The 24,883-nt window shown below is 52.2% G+C and overlaps 9 protein-coding genes across 9 annotated transcripts; 5 read left to right on the top strand and 4 right to left on the bottom strand.

Annotated features, from left to right (window-relative positions):
• The first annotated feature begins 586 nt into the window (after nucleotides 1-586).
• Nucleotides 587-4,567, top strand: QC762_305320 (uncharacterized protein). The gene is made up of 3 exons (XM_062888827.1): nucleotides 587-1,528; nucleotides 1,627-4,481; nucleotides 4,543-4,567. Exons 1-2 carry the CDS (start codon nucleotides 1,259-1,261, stop codon nucleotides 1,924-1,926), a joined length of 570 nt encoding a protein of 189 aa, XP_062744744.1. The 5' UTR covers nucleotides 587-1,258; the 3' UTR covers nucleotides 1,927-4,481; nucleotides 4,543-4,567.
• A 595-nt stretch (nucleotides 4,568-5,162) lies between these two features.
• On the top strand, nucleotides 5,163-6,934 carry QC762_305310 (uncharacterized protein). The gene is made up of 2 exons (XM_062888826.1): nucleotides 5,163-5,868; nucleotides 5,927-6,934. The coding sequence occupies exons 1-2, from the start codon at nucleotides 5,387-5,389 to the stop codon at nucleotides 6,624-6,626; spliced, it is 1,182 nt and encodes a 393-aa protein (XP_062744743.1). The 5' UTR covers nucleotides 5,163-5,386; the 3' UTR covers nucleotides 6,627-6,934.
• Nucleotides 6,935-8,344: 1,410 nt separating this feature from the next.
• QC762_0053440 (uncharacterized protein) lies at nucleotides 8,345-10,124 on the top strand (the record flags this gene model as incomplete). Its single annotated transcript, XM_062883523.1, has 2 exons — nucleotides 8,345-8,683; nucleotides 9,695-10,124. 2 exons carry the CDS (start codon nucleotides 8,345-8,347, stop codon nucleotides 9,695-9,697), a joined length of 342 nt encoding a protein of 113 aa, XP_062744742.1. The 3' UTR covers nucleotides 9,698-10,124.
• An 809-nt stretch (nucleotides 10,125-10,933) lies between these two features.
• QC762_305300 (uncharacterized protein) lies at nucleotides 10,934-15,242 on the bottom strand. Its single transcript, XM_062888825.1, has 7 exons — nucleotides 13,222-15,242; nucleotides 13,029-13,165; nucleotides 12,647-12,969; nucleotides 11,899-11,985; nucleotides 11,640-11,802; nucleotides 11,098-11,561; nucleotides 10,934-10,961 (listed from the first exon to the last, which is right to left on the bottom strand). The coding sequence occupies exons 1-6, from the start codon at nucleotides 14,784-14,786 to the stop codon at nucleotides 11,545-11,547; spliced, it is 2,292 nt and encodes a 763-aa protein (XP_062744741.1). The 5' UTR covers nucleotides 14,787-15,242; the 3' UTR covers nucleotides 10,934-10,961; nucleotides 11,098-11,544.
• A 153-nt stretch (nucleotides 15,243-15,395) lies between these two features.
• Nucleotides 15,396-16,632, bottom strand: QC762_305290 (uncharacterized protein; the record flags this gene model as incomplete). Its single annotated transcript, XM_062888824.1, has 3 exons — nucleotides 15,396-15,652; nucleotides 15,748-16,116; nucleotides 16,172-16,632. The coding sequence occupies 2 exons, from the start codon at nucleotides 16,630-16,632 to the stop codon at nucleotides 15,990-15,992; spliced, it is 588 nt and encodes a 195-aa protein (XP_062744740.1). The 3' UTR covers nucleotides 15,396-15,652; nucleotides 15,748-15,989.
• Nucleotides 16,633-16,710: 78 nt separating this feature from the next.
• RPN8 (proteasome regulatory particle subunit) lies at nucleotides 16,711-18,378 on the top strand. The gene is made up of 3 exons (XM_062888823.1): nucleotides 16,711-17,174; nucleotides 17,241-17,512; nucleotides 17,578-18,378. Exons 1-3 carry the CDS (start codon nucleotides 16,985-16,987, stop codon nucleotides 18,154-18,156), a joined length of 1,041 nt encoding a protein of 346 aa, XP_062744739.1. The 5' UTR covers nucleotides 16,711-16,984; the 3' UTR covers nucleotides 18,157-18,378.
• A 52-nt stretch (nucleotides 18,379-18,430) lies between these two features.
• QC762_305270 (uncharacterized protein) lies at nucleotides 18,431-19,150 on the bottom strand (the record flags this gene model as incomplete). The annotated part of the gene is made up of 1 exon (XM_062888822.1): nucleotides 18,431-19,150. One exon carries the CDS (start codon nucleotides 19,148-19,150, stop codon nucleotides 18,431-18,433), a length of 720 nt encoding a protein of 239 aa, XP_062744738.1.
• Nucleotides 19,151-19,411: 261 nt separating this feature from the next.
• On the bottom strand, nucleotides 19,412-21,260 carry HEM13 (Coproporphyrinogen-III oxidase; the record flags this gene model as incomplete). The annotated part of the gene is made up of 2 exons (XM_062888821.1): nucleotides 20,504-21,260; nucleotides 19,412-20,437 (listed from the first exon to the last, which is right to left on the bottom strand). Exons 1-2 carry the CDS (start codon nucleotides 20,690-20,692, stop codon nucleotides 19,412-19,414), a joined length of 1,215 nt encoding a protein of 404 aa, XP_062744737.1. The 5' UTR covers nucleotides 20,693-21,260.
• Nucleotides 21,261-21,288: 28 nt separating this feature from the next.
• Nucleotides 21,289-22,922, top strand: ATG8 (ubiquitin-like protein atg8). The gene is made up of 5 exons (XM_062888820.1): nucleotides 21,289-21,386; nucleotides 21,453-21,625; nucleotides 21,692-21,882; nucleotides 22,041-22,258; nucleotides 22,321-22,922. Exons 3-5 carry the CDS (start codon nucleotides 21,793-21,795, stop codon nucleotides 22,376-22,378), a joined length of 366 nt encoding a protein of 121 aa, XP_062744736.1. The 5' UTR covers nucleotides 21,289-21,386; nucleotides 21,453-21,625; nucleotides 21,692-21,792; the 3' UTR covers nucleotides 22,379-22,922.
• Nucleotides 22,923-24,883: the final 1,961 nt, after the last annotated feature.

The following is a 24,883-nucleotide window of genomic DNA, read 5'->3' as shown; positions in this document are numbered from 1 at the left end:
GAGAGCGCTGCCAATGGCCACTCAGCTGCACTTAATTATGCATCTCGAGCCGCTTGCAGCAACGCAATAACGGGTGGTATGAAGGTCCAGGCCACCACCGATTGGGCCGCGGGCGCAGTTTCAGTGTAAACACCGATGAACCCTCCCTCTCTCTCCGCAACAGGGAGAAAATACGGAGTAGTTCGCATCGAGATGCGCATCATGGTGACAAGGCAAGGCAAGGCAAGGCGGCGATAAGCGACGGGATGTTTCGAGGCGTCTGTCCAAAGGTAACGAGGAACAAGAATGACGGGAGTCCAGGAACTCAAAAAGGGACGTGGATCGACAAAGGAGAGGGGATGGAGGACATGGTAGAAAAAGATACATTGAATGCCCCCAGAATCACCAGTGTTTGGCGGTATCAAAAGAAGAAGCGGTGGTGTCGGGCCACGTCGGGTGACGATTGTGGGCAGGAGACGGAGTGGAGAATCGGGCTTGTCGAGGGTTTGCCGGCTGGCAGGAAGGCAGCGCCACACTCCAACCAGCGACGGCCAGCACCGTCACAGACCGTTTTCGGCATTGGCTGGCGGAGGACGCACAAGGCAACGCCCAGCCCAAAATTACACGACAACAGACTCTAAGCTGAATTAGGGTTAGCGTGGACTTAGTAACCAATCAACAGAAAGAAAGTGGATACCTTTGCCACCCGGGCTGCAAGAAAAGTGGCCAGTGCATTCGCTCAGAGTGTCTGGTGCTCGTCTTGGTGTGGGTGTGGCCCGGGGTCCTGCCTCTCGCGTGCAGGAGACCCCTGTAGGCCACCCCAGTGCCCCCCCATCCACCCACCATTTCCCTCTGACCAACCCATTTGCCCGCTCCGATTGCTCTGTCCCTCTCCTCCCTCGCCTCTCTCCTACTTTACCTCTCAACCTACCCATCTCCTCGTCCCACCAAAACCACCACCAAAACCTATCCTCCCCCCCAAAACCAAAAAAGGCGTTTCAACAAGAATCACCACCACGACACAACACATACGACCACAACGATTATTCCCATCTAATTCGGTTCATTTTGGCAATCAAATCCACAACGCCCTCCACCTCACTTTTCGCCCTCGGTTAGCCCGGTTTGATTGTTATTGTTTCAAAATTGCAGCTCGGCTTCCGCACAAAACCCTCGCCACACCCACAACCACCACCGCAACCACCACCTCCAGACTCACCATTCGACCCCTTCACGACGACGACGCTTTTTTGGCTTGAGAGTGTCAACACCATTCATAATGTCTTCCTACTATCAATTGCACCAGCAGCATCCAACACCTGCCACAGCCCCTGCCGTCTCGCACACGCACCATGGCGGCCGCAACCGGAGAGCCCCCAGGTTATCGGTCTCGCAGCATCCCCAGAAGCAGTTTCGCGGTGTGCGCAGCATGAAGGAGTTGACCGAGTCGGTAAACCTGTCTAGCTTTCGGTCAAGATTCGAGGCCTGCCGGTCCTTTGATCTGGAAGACGACATGGAGTTCTGCCCAGGCCTGTTGACCGAGACTGATGTGAGCACTCCCCCTCCCTCTGGCCCGGCGCCATTGGTGGACACGGACCTCTTTTGCACCGCTGCCACGTTCAAGAACTGACATTGATGGCCCCAAAGCTCGTGTCGATAAACAGCTCGTCTTCGGAGCGTTCTTCGCTGGCAAGCAACTCACCCCAAGGGTCTCCCACTCAGCAGCCCATCCAGGTCGCCCACTACCCTGTCCAGACCGGCTCGCCAGTGTATGCTCCTCCATATCAAAGCCACTCTAGCAACCTCAAGATCCACCAGCCTGCCGCTACCCGCGCCCGCAACGCCATCCCCATCGTCAACCCTGCTACCGGCATCACCATGTCGAGCCCACCTCCTTCGGTCTCTCCCGCCCGGATGCAGCCGCAAAACATCGGCCGGCGGTGGTAAGTTGGGGCTGTCGTCTCGCTTTCGCTGTGACGCTACACGAGGTTGAGAGCCCCGACTGAAACGCCGTCGTCGTCGGTGCAAACTACGAACATTGTAAAATTACTTGCATGCGCACATTCGTTCCGAGCAGCTGTTCATCTTGGCGGGCACCGAAAAGAAAAGCAAAGTAGCAGGCATCGATTCTTCTTTTTTTATTACCACCTTCCCTCTGGCAGGCAGGGGCGACAACTTCACCATGGATACTCGACTTCCTTGCACAACCCCCTCACGATACCCTTATCACCTGTACAAAATAACATCCTTAATCGACTCTTGTGCGACTTGTTTCGAAGCGGAAAAAACTTTTGACTTTTGGGATGGCGCGATGAAAGAATAATCGATACCTCTTCGTTTGTTGTTTCTGATACCACAAAACGTATATTATTTTCGGGCCGGTGTTTCCGACCTCGAAAGATGAGGGCTGCGGTTTTTGTTCTGCGGTTTACAACGAATGGGCGTTTTTCAGGTGGTTTTGCATCATCAACAAGCCAGCTTCATTGTTTTTGCATCGGTGTCTCACGACGGAGTTTCACAGCGGTCTTCACTTTCTGGTTCTTTTTCTCGATACCATACAACATTTCGGGCTGGCGTCATCTCTTTTGCGTCTCGTCGTTACGGGGAAGCGACGACTTTTCAGTCTCACGATAAAAAAAACGTCATTACGGTCTCACGGGTCTTTACGAGTTCATTACAAAGAAAAGAATATCGACATATAGAGTGGCCCGGGGGTCTCTCCTCGGCCGTCTGTTTGGGGCTGGTTGGGGGTGCTTTTTCTCTCTTCTTGCAACCTAGGTGTTCTGATCTTTGGGTGGTGCGGGTTTTACAACATGGGCGAAATATCTTTTTTGGGGAGGTCTGGTCGGCAAAGAACTTGCGGTTTTGTTGGTTGAGAAATTTCTCGGGCGAAGGAAATTGGGGAAGGGTGGAGTTGGTTGTGTTTTTGTCTCTGTTTCATATTGTTGTCTATTGTGGCTATTTTTTGGCCTCCTCTCTTGTACCATTGGGGTTGGGGGGGCTTGGGTGGCATTCGGCGGGCGAATTGTTCACCCATTGATATCCTCTTATTTTTGTGTTGACTTGGGATTTTTTTATTTTGTCAAAGGGCCTTTTTTGCATCTCTGGACGGGTACACTACTGGGCGCGCGGAAATCAAATGGTGGGCGGGGTGAAAGCACATAACTTTTTGTTTTCTGGGTTCCCCTTTGCGGGGCCTTCTCTCTATGGAAAGATATCTTTGTCGTATCTTTTGCTTTGGGGTGTAGGCGTCTTGTATTTGGGAAAGCGGCCGCTGTCTGTTGTGTGTGTGTTTGTGGTGTGTGCGTGTTGGTTTTGATAGTGTCTACCTAGCCTGGGTTGGTTTTGGTGGGCTCTCTTTCTATCGGTGGTGTCCAGCGTATTTTTTTTCGTTCCCCAGTTTTTGGGTTTGGGACGAAGAGGGGGCGTTGTGTTTGCCAAGATATGAATAACTTTTTCTTGTGATTATGGGAAATCTTGAACATTGGCCGTGGGTATATGGCTTCTTCGCTCTGATTACTGGTTCCAATTTTGCTTGATATGATGTGTGTCTATCGGTTGTTGAGAGGTGTATCTAACCGCCAGTTCTCAATGCATAAGCAGTGATCATGTCCCTTTCGAAGTTGGGTAAGAACCTACTGAAGTCTGTATCCTCGTTGTTGCTGCGGGTGGAGAGGTGGAATGATACGCCACGTGGTCGGGACAGCATGCTGCCGAGCGGGGACGAAGAGGTCAGCTGAGTTGCTGGTGGGCGAATCATGAGTTTATGGAGTCGGAGAGGAACATGAGGAGCATTAAAGGAACTGCAGATCTAAACTGAAGGTTGATGGAAACGGTGGGTTTGGCGCGAACGGTCACGGTTGATGTGAGATGGGTTAGGATCCTCAAGGTCGGGTCTTTTACGGCGTAAAGAGACTCCGCTGGTTGGGTATATTTTATGGAGTAATTTTGGAGATGATGGTCGGGGGAAGTTTGGGTCATTTTGGTGGTTGGGTTGTGGTTGCTGTGGATGCGGTTGATGTGTGGGTGGGAAAAGGGGTTCAGGGGGTGGTGTTTTCTATGGCTGTGGCACAAAGATACCACTATAGGTACCTTTTATTCTTAGAGACTCTCTATAAGGATCATGCTGCTTTGTGTGTCTTTTGTGATTTTGCTGCAAGTGCAATATCCTTTTTTCTTCATTGTCAGATGTGCTCAGGGAAGTGAAAGTCATCCTGGTTTTGAAGATCTGTATGTAGGTTCTCTTATCTGACTTTTGTCCGAGTTGGACGGGGGAGTATCATGGTGTTCTCTCTGCTGGCTGACCTCGGGCTGGGGGTGTGTATACTGATGCGAAAGGGTGGAGATCATGTCTTAACGTAAAGGCTCGGGGCCTCTGTCTTTGGTTATCTTGCAATGTCATAGTATACCTCTTGGGAGGCAGGATTTTCTGTTGGGGTGCTCTTGGTAAGCTTGGAAGTAGGTATTGAGAGCTGGGGTTGATGTACGGTAAGTGATACGAGGTGAGTTTGCCTTAGCCTTTACAAGGGCATTACTCCGGATTGATTTAAAGTGCAAGATCAGAGGTAAATCTTGTTCCAGCTCGTCCAAGTAGGATATCTGGACAACGATGGATTACAGGCAAATTGTGTCCCAGCTTGACCTGTCCGAGGGCAATCCGAGCAATACCCAAAGCCGTAGTCAAGCAAGTCTCTCTCAGCGTCCTCTGTCTTACTGACACTCTGACTTCTGATACACCCAGTCCATCTGAGCTCTATTATCAGAGGCTATCTCAACAGCTTCCTGTCCCCGCCTGTCTCTTCCATTGAGATGAGTTAGTGGGGTCGATAGTGAATAGTTTGCCATGTTGCTCCCATCCAAGCTGATAGAAGCAGTCAGTTATGTGGGGCATGATCAAGTGGTAGTGGAAAGGTAATATATAGGCTTGCTCTGCGGGTTGTCAGCGATCTTTCTCTTCTACCCCACAAGCCTCTACAATCGACTCAGAAACAACTCTCTGTATAGGTACCTCTCGTTTCCACACGGCCCGGAATTGTGTTTCGCTTTGGCGTCCTTCGCTAGCAAAAGGGACAATCATGCTTAATACAAGTACACCGTTCAAAGGCTCGTGGCAGATTAGGCCTCGGCTCCGTCTGGACCAGTAAGTTGCTTCCATCATCCCAATGTGATGTCGTCGACGGCGACATCATCACTAGCAGGATTGCACCTTCCCTGAAAAGCCGGGCCAACTTTCGTCGCCGAGCTCTGGGCCTATAAATCTTTGCGAAGCTTACAAATTCTCTTCCCTTTCTTCTCTCTTTCACCACACCTCACACTCACGCTTGGAGTGCCTGGGGCGACAATCCGCCAGCTCTCAACTCCATTCATATCCTCATTGACACTCACAATCACATACACAAACGGAAACATGCCTCGCCCAGCGGCTAACTTTTTTGACCCCAGTTGGTTCGCCGGCCGGATCGTGACCATCTACCTTGGTCCTGATCTCCAGGCGCGGAACGTTCACGAGAAATTGCTGACGCAGAATTCACCCTTCTTTACCCGCTTGCTCAGTGGCGGTACACGTGCGACGCTCACTTCTGGCGAGGGCCTTGCTGGTCCCGCCTCACCTGCCAGCTATCAGGATCTCGGCCAGACTCAGGCCTCTGTCCAGCAGCCTCATGGTTTTGGTCAGGCTCAAGGTCTTAGTCCAGCCTCCAGTCCTGTCAACACTCCTGCTTCACAAAATGAGGAACCCATCAGACTTCCTGATGTCGACCCCAAGCTCTTCAACATCTTTCTGCGTTGGGGCTATGGCAATGCTTTTGCTCTCTCTGGCAACACGGGCTCGTTTCGGCTCCCGGCTCCTTACGAAGATTCTGAAGGGGAGAGTGCCACTATCCGCGATTAGTATGAGTTTTTCCTGATTTATAATCACTTTGGTCACCTGCTAACTCTTTGACATCAGCCTCGGTGTCTACGTTCTCGGCTACAAATTCGAGTGCGTCGGCCTCCGCAACGCCTGCGTTGATGTCCTCTACGATTACCTGGGCCCTGCCTCTGCCGATCACGTCTGTCTCAGCATGCAGGACGTCGCCTTTGTCTTTGAGAACACCCCCAAGGAATCCCCCATGCGACGGTTCCTCGTTGCCCACCTCCTATTCTACATCTTTTGCCTCAACCGCCGGGGCACACCCCTCCCAGAGGAATGGGGCACCGTCCTTGAGAAGGGGGACTTTGGGATCTCCTGGACTCTGATCCGCATGTTGGGTGACTGGAACTGGGCCATAGGTGACAATGTTCCGGTAATGATCATCAAGCCGCGCTCCGAGTTTTATGAGAAGACGCCCGCCCAGATGCAGAGGCTGCATTACCTTGCGAGCGTGGGACGCATAAGCAGTGTGCCGGAGAATAGCGAGAGCAGCACCAATGCTGTGATGATCAAGAGGGAGGATGGGGCGGTTGAGAGTGTTGGTCAGTCGGGTCTTCGACAGGCTGCCACGACGGTTCAGGGCTTGAGTGGGGAGGCTGCTCAGGCTCCGATGACGCCTTCTCGGGGCAACGTCCTTCCTGGGTCGAGGGTTGGTCCTGTTCGGACTAATCGCAGGTTTGGCCGTGGTGGTCCTGGGGGGGATCACCCTGCTGAGCCGTACCATATTGATGGTTGAGGGGCTTTTTTCTCTCGACTTCTCGCCTTTTCTTTCTTGGCCGTCTTCTTTTCTTCTGCGGTGTCATTATCGTCAACTTTTTCGGCCAACGGACATGGAATAAGGTGATGGAAGGGTGGCATGCATTTCCTTTCTCTCATCATCAAGGAGCATGGCTGGCGTTTTGCGGTTGCTTTCATGGTGCGATACCCAGGGCGGCGGTTTTCACTTTGAGTTTCGGGAGGAAAGAGAAGGGAGGAGAGAGACTTGCCTTGAGGCATTATGGGGGTTTGCTCAGCAAGGTAGCAGGTTACTTTAGTTAGAGGGGGGGTGGGAGGGCTAAAGTAGTCTTATACAACGGCTATGTTTTCAGTGTTGGGTGGGTTTCCTTTGGATGATATGATTGTATTTGGAGTTGTTAATATTCCTCAGGTGTCCAGGCAGATGCTATAAGCGGTAATAAAGGCGAGAAGTTGTTGCAAGACAAGGGAGTTTTGGTGCCTGAAAGACAGGAACACGAGGCCGCGCCCTCTGCTCCATGACTCTCAGATATTTATCTTTCCTGCTGGCCAGGCCGGCGGTGATTCACAGCAGCCATCGGATTCACCAGTTGTTGAGCGATAGGCGTTTGCGCCATCTGCTCGTGTTCTACCTAGGTAGCCAGTTGAGCACACTCAGACGACCAAGTTTTAATTACGCCTTCATTCAGCCACACCAAAGGTTACTACAACCATGACTTCTCAGCCTCTTGGGTTTTAAGACTGCCTGCTGCTGTGAACCAATTTCTGTCACATCTCACGCCTGAAGACACCCCCAACCAATAGAGCCCTGCCGCTCCGAGACAACAACCACGACCAATCAGAACCACGCATGTCAAGCAGCTCTACCCTCGTATGCATTTACTGGCCAGGTCTATCCCGTCTCATGTTGAAGGTGGGCATCGACACCAAATGGCCACCAACTGGGATCGCCTTCTCCAGAGCACTCGTCCTCCCCCAGACGCAATCCGTCGCTTTCTCGACACCATATCTCAGCTTGCAGAACCGCCCCCGGAAAAGAAGCAGCAGATTGAGCTATCAATCAAGGGACAAAATCCTGCACCATTTTTCTAGATGACATGTTTGATGACGACGCCAAAAGCGCGAGAATCTTAGTCATGGTTCTGAGTTGCCGGCACTACCTCTTTCATCGTATGCACACTCCCTGAATACTCTGGCATAGCCTCCTCCTAGCCCTTGTAACAGATAGGGGTCTCGCCCCTTGGATAATCCAGATATCTACCCACAAGTGCCCGCTGTGCCACCAGTCTTTGGACCCCCTCAGGCACAGGTTGTATTATGCGGACCGGGAAGACAACTGGGAGCCCCATGGCCAGCCGTCGTTTTTATCACAACGGGTCGGATCCCCCCAAAGATGGCGCGCCGGATGGGGGTGGGATGGGGGTAAAACATGTTAAGCTAGAGGGCGGTAGGAACTTGCGAGTATTTGTATGTGATTAGTGCGCTCAAGAATCGTTTTTTTTTATTATCAAGCCCGGTGGAAGCTCGCTCCCCAGGTTCAAGTGATCTGGCAACACGCTGGGGACCGCATTTCCGTTTGTTTTGTCCGATCACACTCCAGCCACAACCCACTCACCCTCCGCCATGGCCTGGAGACCACCGGACATTGCTCTGTTTTGGCCCGGAGCCATCGAGCCCGGCTTTTGAGCTGAACCAACATCTGTAATTCTCTCTCGGATCATGTCAAGGATGAGTGGATTAGCAGTTCAGAACAGCGTCGACGCACTCCCTCAAGAGGAGGAGCTTCCTCGCGAGGAGGAGCCCAAGGAGGTCTCTCTTGAGGGTCTCTCTCTGGCGGAAATCCCCTCTGATTGGAACGGCCCTGAAGAAGACATTTTCGACCAAATCGACAAAGAAGATGATTCTGGCCAGGGAGACGACTCTACCCAAGAAGACGACTGTACCCAAGAAGACGACTCTACCCAAGAAGACGACTCTACCCAAGAAGTCGAGCTCACCCTAGACGAGATCCACCCCCACAAACAATACAACCCGCCGTCAGACACAGACAACTGCAGGGTGAGGGGAGACGAGTGTGCCATCTGTCTTGATGGAATGAAGAATACCGTCATACTGACTGAGTGCTGGCATCCATTTCACTGTATGTGTGGTTGTCACCTCACTGCCCTTGTTAAGCTCTAACTGTGGCATACCTACAGATGATTGCCTCGTGAGCTGGCTAAAGAAGAAATACAACTGTCCAACATGTTTGAGGAAAGTGGACCTGAGGAAGGTGGAGTTGTATTGGGTTGAAGGAAGGGATCAATGGGAGACTTTGCCGAGCCAGGGGCTGGAGAGTGCTCATGATGAGTTGGTGGGATTGCATACCTAGGTTAGGAGTTGGGGACTTCACAGCATTGCCCTGGAAGGGTTGAGCTTGTGGATGATTGGGCAAGATAGCTCGCTGCTGGGGTGTTTTAGGTCGAATATCTGGAATCTTTGACATTGATCATGCCCCATGAATGGATGTACCCATCCACATCGTCCATGTGTGCAAAAATAAGCGTGCCACACACCCTCCTCCGGCAGCCCCCAGCATCCCCAAGCATATGGTGGCCTGAAGTTTACCAGAGAAAGTAAACTCCAGCCCCACCCGAACCCTTCCTTATCCGACCGATTTAGATCCGGGAACTCTGCTCTTTTCCAGCAAAAAGACTCTTTCACCGACAAACAAAAGGAATCCCTACACCTACCCATAGTTCATCATGGGTCTCCGATGGCACCATCATTTAAAATCCGCAGACAACACCTCCACTACACAAGAGCTCGTCTATCGACCAAAGTCCGGATCAGCAACCACCGCTCCAGACCCCGAAGACGTTGGAAGCCGAAGGAAACATGCCCCCCTCCCCCGTCAACAAAAGATGAATGCCAAATCTGCCTCGAGGAGACGAAGCCCGAGCAGGTGATAGAGAAACTGTCTGCTGCAAGAAAACACTCCGCCGTAACCCACCCTCCCGCCCCTCCCCCCTACCTAACCTCCTAACACCCCCTTCTGCCAACAGATACTAACCCCCTTCCCTACACCAGTAACCTGCCTCAAAACCTGGACAAGAACAATCTCACGACGCTATACCCTCCTATCCTGCCCTATATGCCGTGGCCAGCTCCCGCGTGCAACCAACAACACTAGAATCAGCTTCCTGGAAATCTTGCGTCGAGACGAGAGGAGAACCACTACCTAGCTTTGAAGACATGATTGTCCCTATGATCCGGCGCCAGGGAGAAGATTTGGAGGAGTGGGAGATGTGTGTCACAAGATGATGTCTGAATGGCACGGGCAATGGGTATCTACGAGGGCGTATGGCTAAATGGGTAGACCATGCTGGGGATTTATATCTATCTTGTTGTCATTGAAAAGGAGGAGAGGAAGTGGAGGTGGATGGGGCTGAGGGCTGATTTGTACTGGAGGTGGTTGGTAGGGGATGGAGGCTTCTGTGTTCTTGCTTGTTGAGACGAGAGAGATATTTTGGTTGTGTGCTTGTTTGTGGTTAGGGGTGGTAACATGCCGTTTGGTACCAATTGCAATTTGATCAGATGGTGGCATTGTGAAATGCTGTGCCTGCTTTGGTGCGAAATGGGCAGTAAGGGTTGTTGAAGTCGGCCTCTCTGAGGCTGTATCTACTTTGCCTTCAAACTTTTGAATAGGTCCAACACTTTTATCTGTAAAACTTAACCCTCACACAGTCCAAGATAGGTACCTTGCCGTGTACACTGCTTATCTGACAAGTCCTAACGGTTGCTTCAGTAGTCCAACGGTGGCTCACCTCGTATCTTGGCGAGCACTTGAAGCTTATGCACTTAGCCCAGCCTCTTCACGTACCCCACGGACACGCCACCATCCACCGCCGCCTGTTCCATCAAACACTCGAGCACAAATACCCCTCCCTCCCTCTCATCGGACACAGCAAAGACCAAATGTTGCATGCAAATCTTCCACGGTTAGCCCCCAACCACGACAGAGACAACCCCCTCCCTCCAACCACGGCAAAACAACCACCTCCTTCCTCCTCCAACCACAACACAACAACCCTCCTCCCAGCCGGCTCGATCCCCTTGCCCACTCACCCAAAACCAACCACAACAAACCCCACAGCCCAGGCCGCTCCTTTGCTGAAGAGATGACATTCTTAATGGTAACTTGTTCCTCAATGTCCAGTTTCAATCAATCCGGTACAGGGATGAGAATACTGGGTGATAGGGGCCTGGGGAATGGAATATACCTATCCCACATAAAATCAAATTCAACTGTTTCCACACAGTAAAAAGTTGGAAACATTGGCTGTCTTTTTCTTTTTTTTTTTTTTTTGTTTTTTTCTTCTTTTTGCAGTTATGTTCTTTTACCTGCCAGTATCATTTTCTGTTAGCAGCTATCAATCATGATTTCACTTGCACCTGCACGCCCCAATTTTGTAACTATCATCACATCATATCTTTTTTTATTCTTTTTTTTTTTTGAAAAAAAAAAAGGCGGTCTATTCAGGGGTATACCAGTACCCAAATACCACATCATCTTCAAACGGTTCATTAACCCCTTAGCTCTGTCTACCCTTCCATCTCATCTATACCTCTCTAACAACAAAATCCCCCCTTCCCACCCCCGCAAACAAGAGATCAAGTAACAAAAAAAAAAAAAGGGGGGGGGTATTCCAATAAACTAAGTAACAACCATCAAGTTAAAAAGGGTTGTGTAATCGAAAAAGAAAAAGAAAAAATCACAAATCCTACTCTAAATATACCTCCCTCTTTTGCCTCCTCCCATGTACCCCTGACTTGTCCAGACAATCCAGTGTCCAAACCCCTTTACCTCCCCCAAACCCCCTCCCGACCCCATCATCATCCAACTACCCACTCCCCGCCGCCACCGCCGTCGTCCTTCCCTATCTCCTCGGCGTAGCTAACCCCCCACCAATAAATCACCAGTCAGCATTCAACATCCTCACCCCTCTCGCTCTCCCCCCAAAAAAGAACTTACCATTAACCATCTGCCTCTGCTTATTAATCCAGCTCTTCGGCGCGTCCTGCCTCCTGGCCAGCACCACATGGTTGCTCTGCAGCCTCGAGCTCAAATCATACCACGCCGTCGTGATCATGGCGTTTTCCTTTTGCAACGTCTTTATGATTTGGTCGTTGGCCGCCTTCACACACAAAGGTGGGGTTAGCATATACATGTTGACGAATAAAAGTTTGCAGGTTGGGATGATAAAAAAATGCGATAGGAAGACAAAACATACTTTTTGAGCAGCATACGCCCCCCCATTCTCCATCACCTTTAGCTTCCTCTGTAGCTCATACTTGTCTTGTTCCGACTTTTCGAGTTGCTATATTTTCCAAAAAAAAACATCACGAATCAGTGAATCAAGATTCTCAACCCAAAAAGAAGGAGCAAAAAATGTTGTACTCGCAGAGATCAATGTGTGATGTGAGGATATGATGATGTAAGGAGTGATGTGACGGGCAAAAAAGACAAAAAGCTCAGTTTAAAAGTTATTGTGTGTGTGTGTGTGTGTGTGTGTGTGTGTGTGTGTGTGTGTGTGTGTGTGCGCGCAAAGATGTGTGCTAGCCGTTGAACATGTTCCGTAAACCGGGAAGCCATCCTTTATTGTCCTTGTACCAAAAGGTTTTGATGGGAGGTGCAAGACCGCCAGGCGAGCTGGCGCTGTCGAGCCGTGGCCTCCCCCGCGTCGTCCTGCCCGCTGCCGCTGACGACGACAAGTCCTCATCATCCCTGACCTCGAGGTAATCATCCACCGAGGACAGGGTCGAAGAGGAAGAAGCAGGACTGTCAAGAGGAGAGGAGTTGTCGTCCGTCGCCTGGCTCAAATCGCTTGACCCCTGAGCATCCGACAGTTCAGGAGGCATTTGCCCGAGAGGACGAGGCTGCTTTGATGTGGACGAGACAAACACATCCTCGAGACGCTCGCGACCCAACGTGAAGCTCACGTGGGGGGATGCAAGACGAGAGGAAGAATCGGTACTTACCTCCAGCTTCTGCTTCAGCGCAGTCTTGAGTTTCTCGATCTTCTCGGCGTCCTCCTTCTTGCTCTTGGCAGGCGTTGCCTCGTCCGCCTGCTGCTGCCCATTGGGCGCCGCTGCTGCCAGCGCATCGTCCAGCCGCTTTTGCGTCTTGTCCTTGGACACCAGCACACCCATCAGCTGGTCCTTCATCTGCTCGAGCTCAAACACCTTGTGCTTCAGCTGCTTGCGGGTGGCTTCTAGCTCGGTGCGCAGAGATGCCGAGATGAGCTCGTCAGATGACTTGAGCACCTCGAGCGCCTCGGACTGCTCTTGTCCGACAGCTTCCACTGCATCGTCAGCCAAGTTAGCATCTTGTAAAAAATAGTCCAGAATTCCTCCAACATACATTCTGCCTTGACCTGTATAATCTCCCGCTCTCTGTCATTGGTCAACTGCTCGAGCTCCACAATGCGTTTCCTAGCGGCCTCGCATTCCTTGGTGGTTTCGAGCAGCTGTTGACGCATATTGACAAATGCCGCATCCCTAGATAGCCAAACATCAGTACATGTCTATTAAAAACCTCGGGTTCCGCTACTAACTCCTCATGAATAATGGCGTTGGCAATAAGTGCCTCTATCTGTTCCTGGGCCACGGCGTGCTTCTCCATCTCATCCGTGGCCGTTTCGCGATAGTGATCCACTCTCTGACCAGCAAGATCGAGCTCGTTCCGCAGTCTTTCATTTTCAGAAGCCACAGCCATGTTATTTCGTAAAAGGTTGTTCTCGGCCTTGAGCTTTTGGACCTCCAGCCGCAGAGCCACCGTTGGATCCGATGTGCCCTCCAGCTCATGTTCAAGACTGAATTTTGTCGCGCCGGCCCCTGGACTCTCGGAGCCACTTGGCTGCATGATATCTCCCAGTTGCAGTTGTTCCTGGAGCTCCCTAATGGTGGCCTCGTCAAGCTGGCGCTTGGATTCCAGATACTCAACCTTTCTCTTGAGTTCCTCGTTGGTGTCTTGGAGGACATTCTTGGATTGGAGGGTGTAGATGATTTCCTGCTCGTTGCTAGACAGCACCCGGACTTTCTCGTCGACTTCCTTTTGCAATCTCCGGTTTTGCTCCTTGACCTCCTCAAACAGTTTCATTTCCGCCTCGTACTGCTGAACCTGCTCGTCGAGGATCCGGTTGCGCTGCTGGATAGCCGTCAGGTCCTGGGCCTTTTTTTTGTAGTTTTCGAGTCCCTTGATCATTTGCTGCTGCTGTTTCGTTTCATGCTCCAGCAGCGTGACCTTGTCCTGAAGTTCCACAATTCTCTCGGCCTTGGCCCGTAGAGTCTCGTTTTCCTTTTCTAGCCTGGCCGCCCGAGCTGTTTCCTTGTCGAGCAAAACCTCCAATCGGTCGATCTCGTCCATCTTCTCGCGAACCTCGTTGCGCATGTCCCGGATCGCCACCGAGGCATCTTGCCCCCTGGTCCGCTTCAGTGTCTGGAGCTCATCCTGTGATACCCTCAGGTCATGCAAAACGGCTTCTCTTGTGTCGAGCAGCTTGTCGAGACGGGTTTGCAAGTCAGCATTTTGCTTCTTGAGGATTTCCACCTTGTCGCGCATCTGGTCCAGTTCCTCCTGCATGAGCTCGGGGTCCCGGGCATCCTGAATGTCGAGGTCCTCCTCTTCCCCTGAGTCACCCTCCCCTCGTTTGCTTTCCCTTTCCTCCTTGAGCTGACTTTTTTGGCTGATGATCTTGGCAATCTCCCCCTGGCTTGCCTTGTCAAGGGTCAAAACCTTGGGGACGTATGTCCTCGACAGAGACCCCAGGCAGGCTGCTGTGAGGAAGGCCGAGAGGAACTCGCAGAGAGCGTTGTCGTCTGGGTTCTCGGCGATGGCTCGGAACTCGGAGGGCGAGGGGGCAAGGAGGGGGTTGTCGGTGCGGAGGAACCTCGCCAGACCGCGGTAGACGGTCTCGAGGTTTTGTTTCTTGTCGGATTCTGATCTGGGGGCCTGGATGAGGCTCGAGCTTTGGAATTCAGGGGCCAGCATCTTTTCGAGGATCTGGCCCATTATTATGCCATCTCGCAGGTCCTGCAAGGAGCCGGCCTTGCGGCGTGTGTCGAAGGTATTAACCCATTTCAAGAGGGCGGTTTGGGTGTGAGGGCTGTGTTGTGCCATGGTGGAACAGGACTGCGGGCTGCCGGCAGGTCGGCGTGGATTAGTCGTGGGTGTAATCTCAGTATCAGGTGTTGGTAGATGGGCTGTATTCCCTCGGGGTGGAGTGATGTTTGTGTTCCTGCAGTAGTAGGTGGTATCTGTAGTCCGTCTAGGTAGGGTATGAGTGTATCCGACTAGGTGCTGGATGTTGGAGATAGGAAGGGTAAGTTGGGATGGTATATTAAAGGGGGTGGGCCGTGGTGATGGCGAACGTCAAGAGTGCAAAGGCTGGACGTGGAGTGCAAAGGACTCGAGTCCCATGGTTTTTACACGGTACAAGGCGTGGTTTACAATACAATGCTGAAGTGTTATTGCCTGAATCGGGGCTCTTGTCGTTTCATGGTCGCACGGGTCGGAGTCGAGGTTCAGATGCGGAGCGAGGAAGCCATTGTTCAGTCGGAGACGATGCGCTCTGGCCACATCCTTACAGAAGCTCCAGGCCTGATTAGCGCCAAAACTTCCCCACAGATTGGCCCGGGCCTCAGTGCTCATGGACCTCCCACGTAACCATAATAATGCATGAATAGGTACCGATTCCTGTGTTTCTGGTTAACTTTATCATTAATTTAACCCGGAAATAGGAGCTTTCTGTTTGCCATGAGGTGTTGGTAGTGGTTGTTACCCACATCCGAACCACGAGGCTCTTGGTGGATCTAACGTTGACTAGGAACTTCAACGCTGGGAATGGTATGTATGGCACCGGCGCAGGTGATCTCAACTGAGCGTTGGCAATCTGTTTTACTAGGTAGTTTGTTTCCATGCCAACAGGACTCGTAGTCATGGAGACCTTCGTCGAGAGTGCTATGAGCTCCTCTAACTGAGCAAAGCTGCTGGAAGAGTAAGCCGCGGCTGTGGATGTTCATGCCCCAACCTTGGGTACCGATGTTCCAAGTTAGGTTATAAGTCAGTAGAAGCATCTTACCATGCCACACAGCTGTATCTTCAACACCACACCACACCACACGCATCACGTATTCAGAACTAATTCGCGAATAACCAATAACACTACCCTCGTGTACAGGACCCAGCAGGTCTATTCAACCACCCAACCATCCAGATGACGCCAATCAGTGTAGTCCATCGTCGCACAAGGAGCCCTCATTCAGGGCGCCCCTCATGACCCATCGTTACTTGATTCTTTTCCTTTGTCGTTTTTTGCCTTCGTCAGATTCCAATGTGGCTGCCGCCCATGATGTGCACCTCCTCGTCTTCCTCGACCGAGACCTTGTACTCCTCACCCCACGCAGTAACAGTCTCCAATACCTTCTCTCCAACCTTGGCCGCGAAGCCCCTGAATACAGTGTTAGAATCTTTGCACATGTGGTTGCACGCTGACCGCAACTTACTTGATCAAAGTGTACTCGTGGGTAATGACTCCTCCGGCATCCTTGATGGCCTTCTTGGCATTGTCGACAACCGAATCGGGGGTCTCGGGGGGGTAGCTGATCAGGACCGACTTTTGGATGTCCACGGCAATGACGCCAGCGAAAAAGGTCAGGGCCGCGATAAGGAAAGAGAAGACTCTCATGGTATCGGTGTTGGTTGGGTAGTTCTCGGGGCAAGAGAGTAGAACTGGATATTCCCGGGCAAATATTTGCTGGCGATACAATAAATGGTGTTTACGTCGACGTTGACAATATGTTGGAGGGGAGATGGTTCCCAGACTTGAAAGAATGGAGGGGCCTGTCTCTTGATATGGGCCGATGATCAACCCCGGGCCCTGCCAAGCCATGGCTGACGCACCTGTCATGCAGTGCCGGCCGAACCAGCACCAAAGGGGATGCTCAAAAGAAGACGCTAACCCCATCCAGACTGATGTTACGATGATGTAAGCTGCCCAACAAAGCAGGCGGTGAGGTCCTCAGCCCGCCCTTGCCCCGTGCCTCGACCGCAGCCTTGCGCTTCCCAGACACCCAGAGCAGCCCACCCGCACCTGAAGCTAGCCCGATTGGGTACTCACCTTGAATCTGGCGAGGCAGCGAAGCCAGTGACGACGACAACAGAGACCTAAACAACCAAATTTACTTGCAATAGTCCCATCTTGACCCAACAACTGTTTTAGCACCAGCGATACCACGGCTCCGATTGCATTACTTTGACATCTCCCTGCCGCCCGCCGCCCTCACCCCCGACGACAAGTGCTGCTCGCCCACTGCAACATGCCCACCACAACCCAAGAGACGCTCTCGCTGGTGTCGCGCAGCGTCTCGGTTGCGCCCCTCGTCCTCCTCTCCGTTGTCGACCACTACAACCGTACCGATGCCAACACGTCCAAGAGCAAGCGGGTAGTCGGTGTTCTGCTGGGGCAAAACGATGGCAAGAATGTGCGGGTGTCAAACAGCTTCGCAGGTGGGATTCATCGCCAACCCGTCCAGCTGCTAATCGCATGCTGACCTGAGCCCATCATCATCACAGTTCCCTTTGAGGAAGACGAGAAGGACCCCACAGTCTGGTTCATCGACCATAACTATATCGAGAACATGAACGACATGTTCAAGAAGGTCAATGCGAGAGAGAAGCTCATAGGGTGGTACCATTCCGGCCCCAAGCTGCGGGCCTCGGATCTCGAAATCAACGAGCTCTTCAAGCGCTACACCCCCAACCCATTGCTGGTCATCATTGATGTCCAGCCAAAGGAGTCGGGCGTGCCCACAGACGCGTACTTTGCTACGGAGGAGATCAAGGATGTATGTGCTGCCTCTTTTCTGTCGAATTGCTCCCCAGCAGCTAACCTCTTGACTGCTCCTCCCAGGACGGAACCACCGCTTCCAAGACCTTTGTCCACATACCGTCCATCATCGAAGCTGAAGAGGCCGAAGAAATCGGTGTCGAGCACCTCCTCCGCGACATTCGTGACGTAGCCGTCGGCACACTATCCACCCGCGTGACGAACCAGCTCCAGTCCCTCCAAGGCCTCCACTTCCGCCTGCGAGATATCCAAATCTACCTGCAAAAGGTCCTTGACGGCGAGCTCCCCGTCAACCACACGATTCTCGGCAACCTGCAAGACATCTTCAACCTGCTGCCCAACCTATCGACGCCCAAATCCGGCGGCAAGGCCGACAGTGACCTCCAGCACGCCATGAGCATCAAGACCAACGACCAGCTCATGGCCATCTACCTTAGCAGTTTGATTCGCGCCATCACCGCTTTCCACGACTTGATCGAAAACAAGAACCAGAACAGGCAGCAGGCCGAGGAGAAGGAGGCGGCCAAAAAAGAGGAGGCGGCGAATGGGAAGGATGGGGAGAAGAAGGAGGGTGGCCCAGCGGCGAACGGGGATGCCAGGGAGGGAGATAAAGAGAAGGAGGGCAAGGAGAAGAAGAAGTAAATACTCTGAGTGAGTGGACCTAGGGGTCTTGGACGGCGAGCACTGGGACTCAGAGACAAGCCCGCAGCCACATACAAATGAAATGATTGTACGAAGAAGGAACCATAGATTTTGCCCGATGATGGGGACACAGTGGGCGTGTTATTAATATTTAACTATGCCTCGTTTCTAAGCCGTGTTGCTTTGAATCACAACTAATGACCACGAAGGCCCAGTTCTACACATTGACCTCCAGCTTCTCTGACTCCATTCTTGCTTCTGCGCCCACTCAAGATTAAACATCAGCAACAATCCCAGCCATCTCCCCCTTTCCCACCTGTTTGGAGGTTACGTACCCCCCTAGCGCATTGCCCCATCTCTCGGCCAGGAGGCAGGCGAGGAGGTGTTTACATGTGGGGATTTGTCCCCCGTTTGGGGCCTTCCCATCAGTTGACATGCCACCAAACTCCCATTCTTTCTTGTCGTCGTCTGTTGTGATTTCTGCCAAGTGTAACTCTGGTGGTATTTGGGGAGGCTGTTCGTCCAGGAGTGATTGAACGATGGAGAAAGCAAACGCCGCGCAGGTGCAGTTCCATGCCTGTAAATGCACCACATATTTTTGGCTGTTTTCTCGATTTCCCACCCTGTCATCGTCGGGGTCGGGCTTGACTGATTTGCGTCTGCGGGACGGGACGGCGGTGGTGGAATACACCACGTATATCGCGCCTCTCACATCTTCTGCTTGATCATCTTCTGGCTCTTCGGATTTGATCTTGCCAGAGAGGGCGAGTTTCTGAACCAGGCCGCGGTCGAGGAGGTCGAGGGAGGGGAGGACGAGGTTGGGGAAGAGGACGTGAAGGGTTATGATTAGGTGGCGGTGGGAGACGGGGATGCGGGAGAGGGCGTTGCTGTTGGGCGTTCGGTTGATTGATGGGGGTTGAGGTGGTTCCAGGGGGATGGTGGAGAGGCGGTTTATGAGGTTGGTGAGGAAGTGTCGTGGGGTGGGTAGGGTCATCTTGTGGAAAACTAACAAGGATGAAGAGGATTTTTTCCGTTTTGAGAAAGAGAGGGTGCATCCAAGTGAAGTGCTGATGCTGGTGGTTGGAGTTGAAAGTCAAAGGTTGATGCCCCGTGCACTGGTCATGTCCGTCGACGTATAAAGTTCAGAACTCGAAATCTATTTCTTTCAAATTTTGTACAATATTCCCCCCAGACGTTACAATACTTAATGTACATGAAACCGCTAAATACAATTTTCAGATTTTCAAACCTTCAACTACACCCATTCCTTTGGGTTCTGCAAGATTTCCACCAGCCTCGCCTCCCTGCTCCCCGGCTCAGGCTCGTGCATATACCTCCAGCTCGCCGTCAACGGCATGCTCATAAGGATGCTCTCCACTCTCGCGCCAGGCGTGTTCAGCCCAAACGACGTCCCCCGATCGTGCACAAGGTTGAACTCGACGTATTTCCCTCTCCTGATCTGCTGCCAGTCCTTCTCCGCCTCGGTAAAAGGCATGTCCTTGCGCTTCAGCACAATAGGGACATATGTCGGGATAAACGACTTGAGCGAGTCCTGGATAAAAGCAAACGTGTTCTCCTTGTCAGACACGGTTTCATCCAAGTCGTCAAAGAAGATGCCGCCGATCCCTCTCGCCTCGCCGCGGTGCTTGTTGTAAAAGTACTCGTCGCACCACTTTTTGAATTTCGGGTAGTAATCCTTGTTGTGCTTGTCGCAGACCTCCTTGAGGTCTCTGTGGAACTGTATCGCGTCTTCGTCGAAGAGATAGCTGGGTGTCAAATCACTGCCGCCGCCGAACCACCACGCCCCCGATGACCCGTCCGGCTTGGCCGTCTCAAAGTATCTGTAGTTGAGGTGGACCGTTGGCGCCATGGGGTTCTTGGGGTGGACGATCAGACTGAGGCCGGCGGCGAAGAACTCGAGGCTCTCGGGGACTTCCCCGTCGGGGGCGATGTTCTTGTGGTTGGCGCTCATTTTCATGATGGCGGGCTTGGGGAGGGTGCCATAGACAACGCTGACGCCGACGCCGGCCTTCTCAAAGACCTTGCCGTCTTGGAGGCAGCAGGTGATGCCGCCGCCGCCTTCCTTGCGCTGCCATTCGTCTTTTCGGAATTTCGTTCCGTCTACCTCTTCGAGGGCTTTTACAATCTGTTCTTGTTGCTCCTTGATAAACTTTTCCATGCGGAGGCGCATGGGGGAGGTTTCGGAGACGCCCTCGTTCTTTTGTTGCTGGTCGCGCTCGGCGAGACTGAGGGAGTCCATGCTGAGGGGTTCTGTGACGGCCTGGGGGGGGGGGGAGATAGCTGTTAGCTTGCTGAGATGCGAGCGGCGGCTTCAAAGGGAGCATACCATGGCGTAGGTTAATGGCACGGAAGCAATCAGACCGAAAGCTGCCAACCCGGCGTATCTGGCCCACGGCACAAACGTCGAGCTTGAAGATGTCGAGCTGGGTAAGGTTGAAAGGCTTCTCCTGGAGGCCAATTGAGGACGTAACTTGAACTGCGACAAGAAACGGGCAGCGTGACGACGGGAGGCCATGTTCGAGAGCTCTTATATACAAGCCGGCCCGTTGGCGGAGAGTTGGTCAATTCGGTACTTGGGATCAGACGATGCTCGGCGCCAACATGAGGCCACTTTTCAAGACTCGGCGGGCAAGTTAACGGCTTACGGGCAGTGCCGAGTGACAGATCCTCTCCGCAGACCACCCTTTTGGAAGCGATTCTGGCTCGGCTGATCTGGTTTTTGGAATCGAACGTTTCGTTGATTCCAGAGCTGCGGAATGGGTTCCTGGGAACCGGGACCTTTGCCGGAGCCCCAAGTGGGATTTTGTGCCGGGTGGACAAGGGCCTCCCCATGTTCCTTGTACCGCGACGTTGAGAACACGGCGCGGGGTCGTCCCTTGCAGGCACACCCTCCAGGCAGGAAAGCGGGGCATTCCCGGTCCTGATAGAGATCCATGGATGGCTTCCCGTCCTCTGTCGTGAGGACATCTAGATAGTATAAGGTATTCACAGGTTCATGGACTTGGTTGCCTCGCTGCAAATGTAAATGGAAGCCCTGATGATTCATACCGGGGATCTCACCGTGCTCTGGTGAGCCAAAACAGTCTAGCTTCTGCTCGGTGACCTAAAGGCTGCTCCCAGCGATAAGAAGCCGGGCTGCGTCATGGATCAAGCGCAAAGCCACAAAGCCATAGGTACCGGTACCAGAGCAGGTGACAGTCGTCCGCCATGTGAGCGCCCCATCTGATTCACCTTTGATGGGCACGCGCTAAACTGCTCTGGGAGCTTAACTCTGGTTAGTCATCTGGGCACCCCGCCTCTCCGTCCGCCAGACAGCCCGCCAGCAGCCAGCAGCCAGCACCCGTGCAACGCAAGCCCCCCCAGCTTAACAAGGCCATCACCTTTCTCCAACTCAACTCAACTCGACCTTTCTTCCTCCAACAACCATCATTTCCATCACCCAGGAGAGGTATTTCTTCCACCCTTCACCTTCCTCTCCAGACAGGTATCCAGCTGTTGACCTCTTACCTTGCAGACATACCCAGACGCCGCATCCAACACCTACACAGCACTTGCTAGCAACCCAGCCACAGCACCCAGCCAACACCGACAGCCAGCAACAACCAACCCGCCAAAATGAGATCCAAGTTTAAGGACGAGCATCCCTTTGAGAAGCGCAAGGCCGAGGCCGAGCGCATTCGTCAAAAATATGCTGACCGCATTCCAGTAAGTACTCCATCAACCTCTTTGGCGGTGAAGCCATCATCGACATCATCGGTCTTGAGCCGTTGGCTGCCTAGAAGCGAGACCGGTCGCACCGCCATTTCACTCACCTCCACCCATCTTAACAAGCCCATTTCTAATCATCCGTGTGTCTCTATTAGGTTATTTGTGAGAAGGTTGAAAAGAGCGACATCGCTACCATCGACAAGAAGAAGTACCTCGTTCCGGCCGATCTCACCGTGGGCCAGTTCGTCTACGTTATTCGCAAACGGATTAAACTCTCTCCAGAGAAGGCCATCTTCATCTTCGTTGATGAGGTCCTGCCTCCAACCGCTGCTCTCATGAGCAGCATCTATGAAGAGCACAAGGATGAGGACGGGTATGTGCAGCTCTGTTTGCTTTGTTCATCAGGAAGCCATGCACTAACAGATGATGCCACAGATTCCTTTACATCACATACTCGGGCGAGAACACCTTTGGTGGTTTTGAGACTGCCTAAATCGATTTTTTTTCCTCTAGACGTTTTTAATGGGCGTTGCCGGCACTGGACTTCGGGTATGATGGGTCCTTTCACTTTCTACCAGTTGAGAGGGAGAGAGGACGTTGGGAAGAGCTCTGGTTTTTGTCTCTTGCGTTGCATTTTTGTCTGTTCGGTTCCTTGGGTCTGGGATTATCTCGCACACACACATGGAGAAACTGGAGAACTATCGTTATGTTATCGAGGCATGGGGTATTTGGTGAAGAGTGGGAACGCAGACGGCAGAGATGACGGCTTCAGCGATGTAGCCTCGTCTTGCCTGCATTTGAGTCTTTGTTAGACAGCATATTTTCTGGGAATTTCTGCCTTCGCCATCGATGCTTCACCGCTGCCCGTTGCCCTGTACCTATCCTCTTGTTCCTCATTACTTCAACTAGGCGGTGTGGCCTGAGCCGTGTTACACTTGACAACAGGGCTGGAGATAGCCTCGCGAGCACCTATCTGGTGGTGAATCTCGGACTCGCGCTATAGCTCAATCCAACGAACCTGATTTTGTCTCGCAGCTACCATTACCTTTTGTGTATTTTGGTGTCCAAACCTTGTTCGAGAAGAATTCTCTCTGGCACTTGCTCATTCCAAATTAATGTCGACTGGAAACTTCAAGCCTCGTGGAAGTAGCCTTGAGGTTCTGACCCAGATCCACACCTGGCACTTGGCAGGATGTGGACCAGCGCCATCCTGATGGGTCCAGGGGGCTGGATGGTGATTGGACAGTGAGGAGGGTGTAAGTGGTGGCTTGCTGGGAAGAGACGACGCTTGGAGAGAGATGGACATGGTTCACTTTAATATTGCGAAACTCGTGATAGCTTTCTTCTTTTTGACGATAAACATTGGCTGCACTAGAGCAACCCTATACTCGTGTGAACTTACCTCTCAAGATGTGTCTGCCCAGTTCAACCCGGCCGGCCAGCAACACTGATCCAGGATGGGAAATGCCTTTGAAGACGGTTGATCTGCATCTGAAGATTGTCAACACATTTTTCAGGACAATGAAGAAGCTTTTAAGCACAGCTCATACGCCTTGGGTTATAGTCAAGGGTCCAATAGACTGCAAAAGGGTTGACTATTTGTCAAGACCTTGATATTTCATCTGTGTTCTTGTCCACAGCATGCTCATCAACTCTCAGTTTTTCACTTTCTAGTTCATACCAAACATACACTATATGAATTCTCCAACCTCGACAGGACATAACCCAAGATGTGACTCTCCAAGCGAAGCAGCTGCCCATGATAAGCACCTGCCATATGATCCAACTCGTCGACCGATGACTTACTTCCTTCTGTCTTCTCCTTTACCACATGTCTAACCCCCCCTTCAACCTCGCTCCTGCCTTTTCCACATCTTGCCAACACCTCCTGCAGGACAAACAGAGACGCAGACGCGGAAATGATTCTTTTTGGGGTAGTTTTCTTTCACAACGACAATTTTTACTTTTCACAACAACGACGACAACCTCTTTCCCATCCGCATGTTTTTTGGGTTAACATCTCTTCTTTATATCGGTTGTCAGTACTCCACATCACATAGCAGCCCAAAATGTCCTCCCCCTCGTCCTCCTCGTCCCTCTCCACCCTCCCTTCCCTCTCCGCAGACTCAGAAATCGAAGTCGCACCCGCACCCCCGCACCCCGTCGCCACGGAAGAATTCTAGCCAACTTGCCCGTTATTTCACCCCGCATACCGAGTTACTTGGCAGTTTTTAACAATGAAGAGGAAAAGGTGAGGTGTAATATTTGTTTGGGGGTTATTTTACGGGATTGGGATAGGGAAGGGTGGTGGTGACGCTGCCGGGGTGTGGGCATTGGTTTTGTGGTGAGTTATGTTGAGGGAGGAGGGAAAAAGGGAAAGGGGGCTGACGAGATGAATTGTAGGACGGTGTATAAGACGATGGTTGAAGGAGGAGAGCGCTACGTGTCCGAATTGTAGGGTGGGGATGAGCTGGAGGGGGGAAGGAGGCGGTGGAGGTTTGTAAGGGGAGGATGGGGGAGGTTTTGGGGGAGGTTTGGGGTAGGAGGGGGTTGAGGGTTGTTGGGGGAGATAGGGGGGGGGGGGTTAGTTCAGGGGTGTAGCGTTGGAATGGGAAGCGTGTTTTTTTTTTTTATGTGTTGACAGTGTTGGTGTGAGTTGGGTTGTAAGTGGGGTTGAGAGGTGAAGGTTGTGAGGTGGAGGTTATGAGGTGAAGGTTATGAGTTGGGTTGTGAGGTGGAGGTTTTGGTCAAAGGTTGTGACAAGTGATTTGGAGTTCTCAGGGGTAGGTTTGTGGTGAGGTATGAGAGGAAGGGTGTGGTGTGCTGGTTCACGAGCTTTGGGAGTATGCTTCAACGACGCGGTGGCCATGAGCTGAAGCCTGTGGTAGAGTTGTGGTCCTGCGGCGTGGAGATTTACGGTTTTTGTCACTAACAAATTTTGATACAGCCACGGAGTGAACAAGTTTTTCTTTAAGTGGATTTCACTGGGCGGATATAT

This window comes from Podospora pseudocomata, chromosome 3, assembly GCF_035222375.1.
Source record: "Podospora pseudocomata strain CBS 415.72m chromosome 3, whole genome shotgun sequence".
In the NCBI taxonomy this organism is placed as follows: domain Eukaryota; kingdom Fungi; phylum Ascomycota; class Sordariomycetes; order Sordariales; family Podosporaceae; genus Podospora; species Podospora pseudocomata.
This window is presented reverse-complemented; position numbering and strand designations above follow the sequence as displayed.

Excerpts from the sequence above, each read along its gene's own strand:
- QC762_305320 (XM_062888827.1), top strand. The coding sequence starts at position 1,259 with ATGTCTTCCTACTATCAATTGCACCAGCAGCATCCAACACCTGCCACA. Across the intron at positions 1,529-1,626 it reads GCCTGTTGACCGAGACTGAT|CTCGTGTCGATAAACAGCTC; the intron begins GTGAGCACTCCC and ends ATGGCCCCAAAG.
- QC762_305310 (XM_062888826.1), top strand. The coding sequence starts at position 5,387 with ATGCCTCGCCCAGCGGCTAACTTTTTTGACCCCAGTTGGTTCGCCGGC. Across the intron at positions 5,869-5,926 it reads AGTGCCACTATCCGCGATTA|CCTCGGTGTCTACGTTCTCG; the intron begins GTATGAGTTTTT and ends CTTTGACATCAG.
- QC762_305300 (XM_062888825.1), bottom strand. The coding sequence starts at position 14,786 with ATGGCACAACACAGCCCTCACACCCAAACCGCCCTCTTGAAATGGGTT. Across the intron at positions 12,970-13,028 it reads TATACAGGTCAAGGCAGAAT|TGGAAGCTGTCGGACAAGAG; the intron begins GTATGTTGGAGG and ends CTGACGATGCAG. Across the intron at positions 11,986-12,646 it reads CGCTGAAGCAGAAGCTGGAG|CAACTCGAAAAGTCGGAACA; the intron begins GTAAGTACCGAT and ends TGGAAAATATAG.
- RPN8 (XM_062888823.1), top strand. The coding sequence starts at position 16,985 with ATGCCCACCACAACCCAAGAGACGCTCTCGCTGGTGTCGCGCAGCGTC. Across the intron at positions 17,175-17,240 it reads GGTGTCAAACAGCTTCGCAG|TTCCCTTTGAGGAAGACGAG; the intron begins GTGGGATTCATC and ends TCATCATCACAG. Across the intron at positions 17,513-17,577 it reads CTACGGAGGAGATCAAGGAT|GACGGAACCACCGCTTCCAA; the intron begins GTATGTGCTGCC and ends TGCTCCTCCCAG.
- ATG8 (XM_062888820.1), top strand. The coding sequence starts at position 21,793 with ATGAGATCCAAGTTTAAGGACGAGCATCCCTTTGAGAAGCGCAAGGCC. Across the intron at positions 21,883-22,040 it reads AATATGCTGACCGCATTCCA|GTTATTTGTGAGAAGGTTGA; the intron begins GTAAGTACTCCA and ends TGTCTCTATTAG. Across the intron at positions 22,259-22,320 it reads GAGCACAAGGATGAGGACGG|ATTCCTTTACATCACATACT; the intron begins GTATGTGCAGCT and ends ATGATGCCACAG.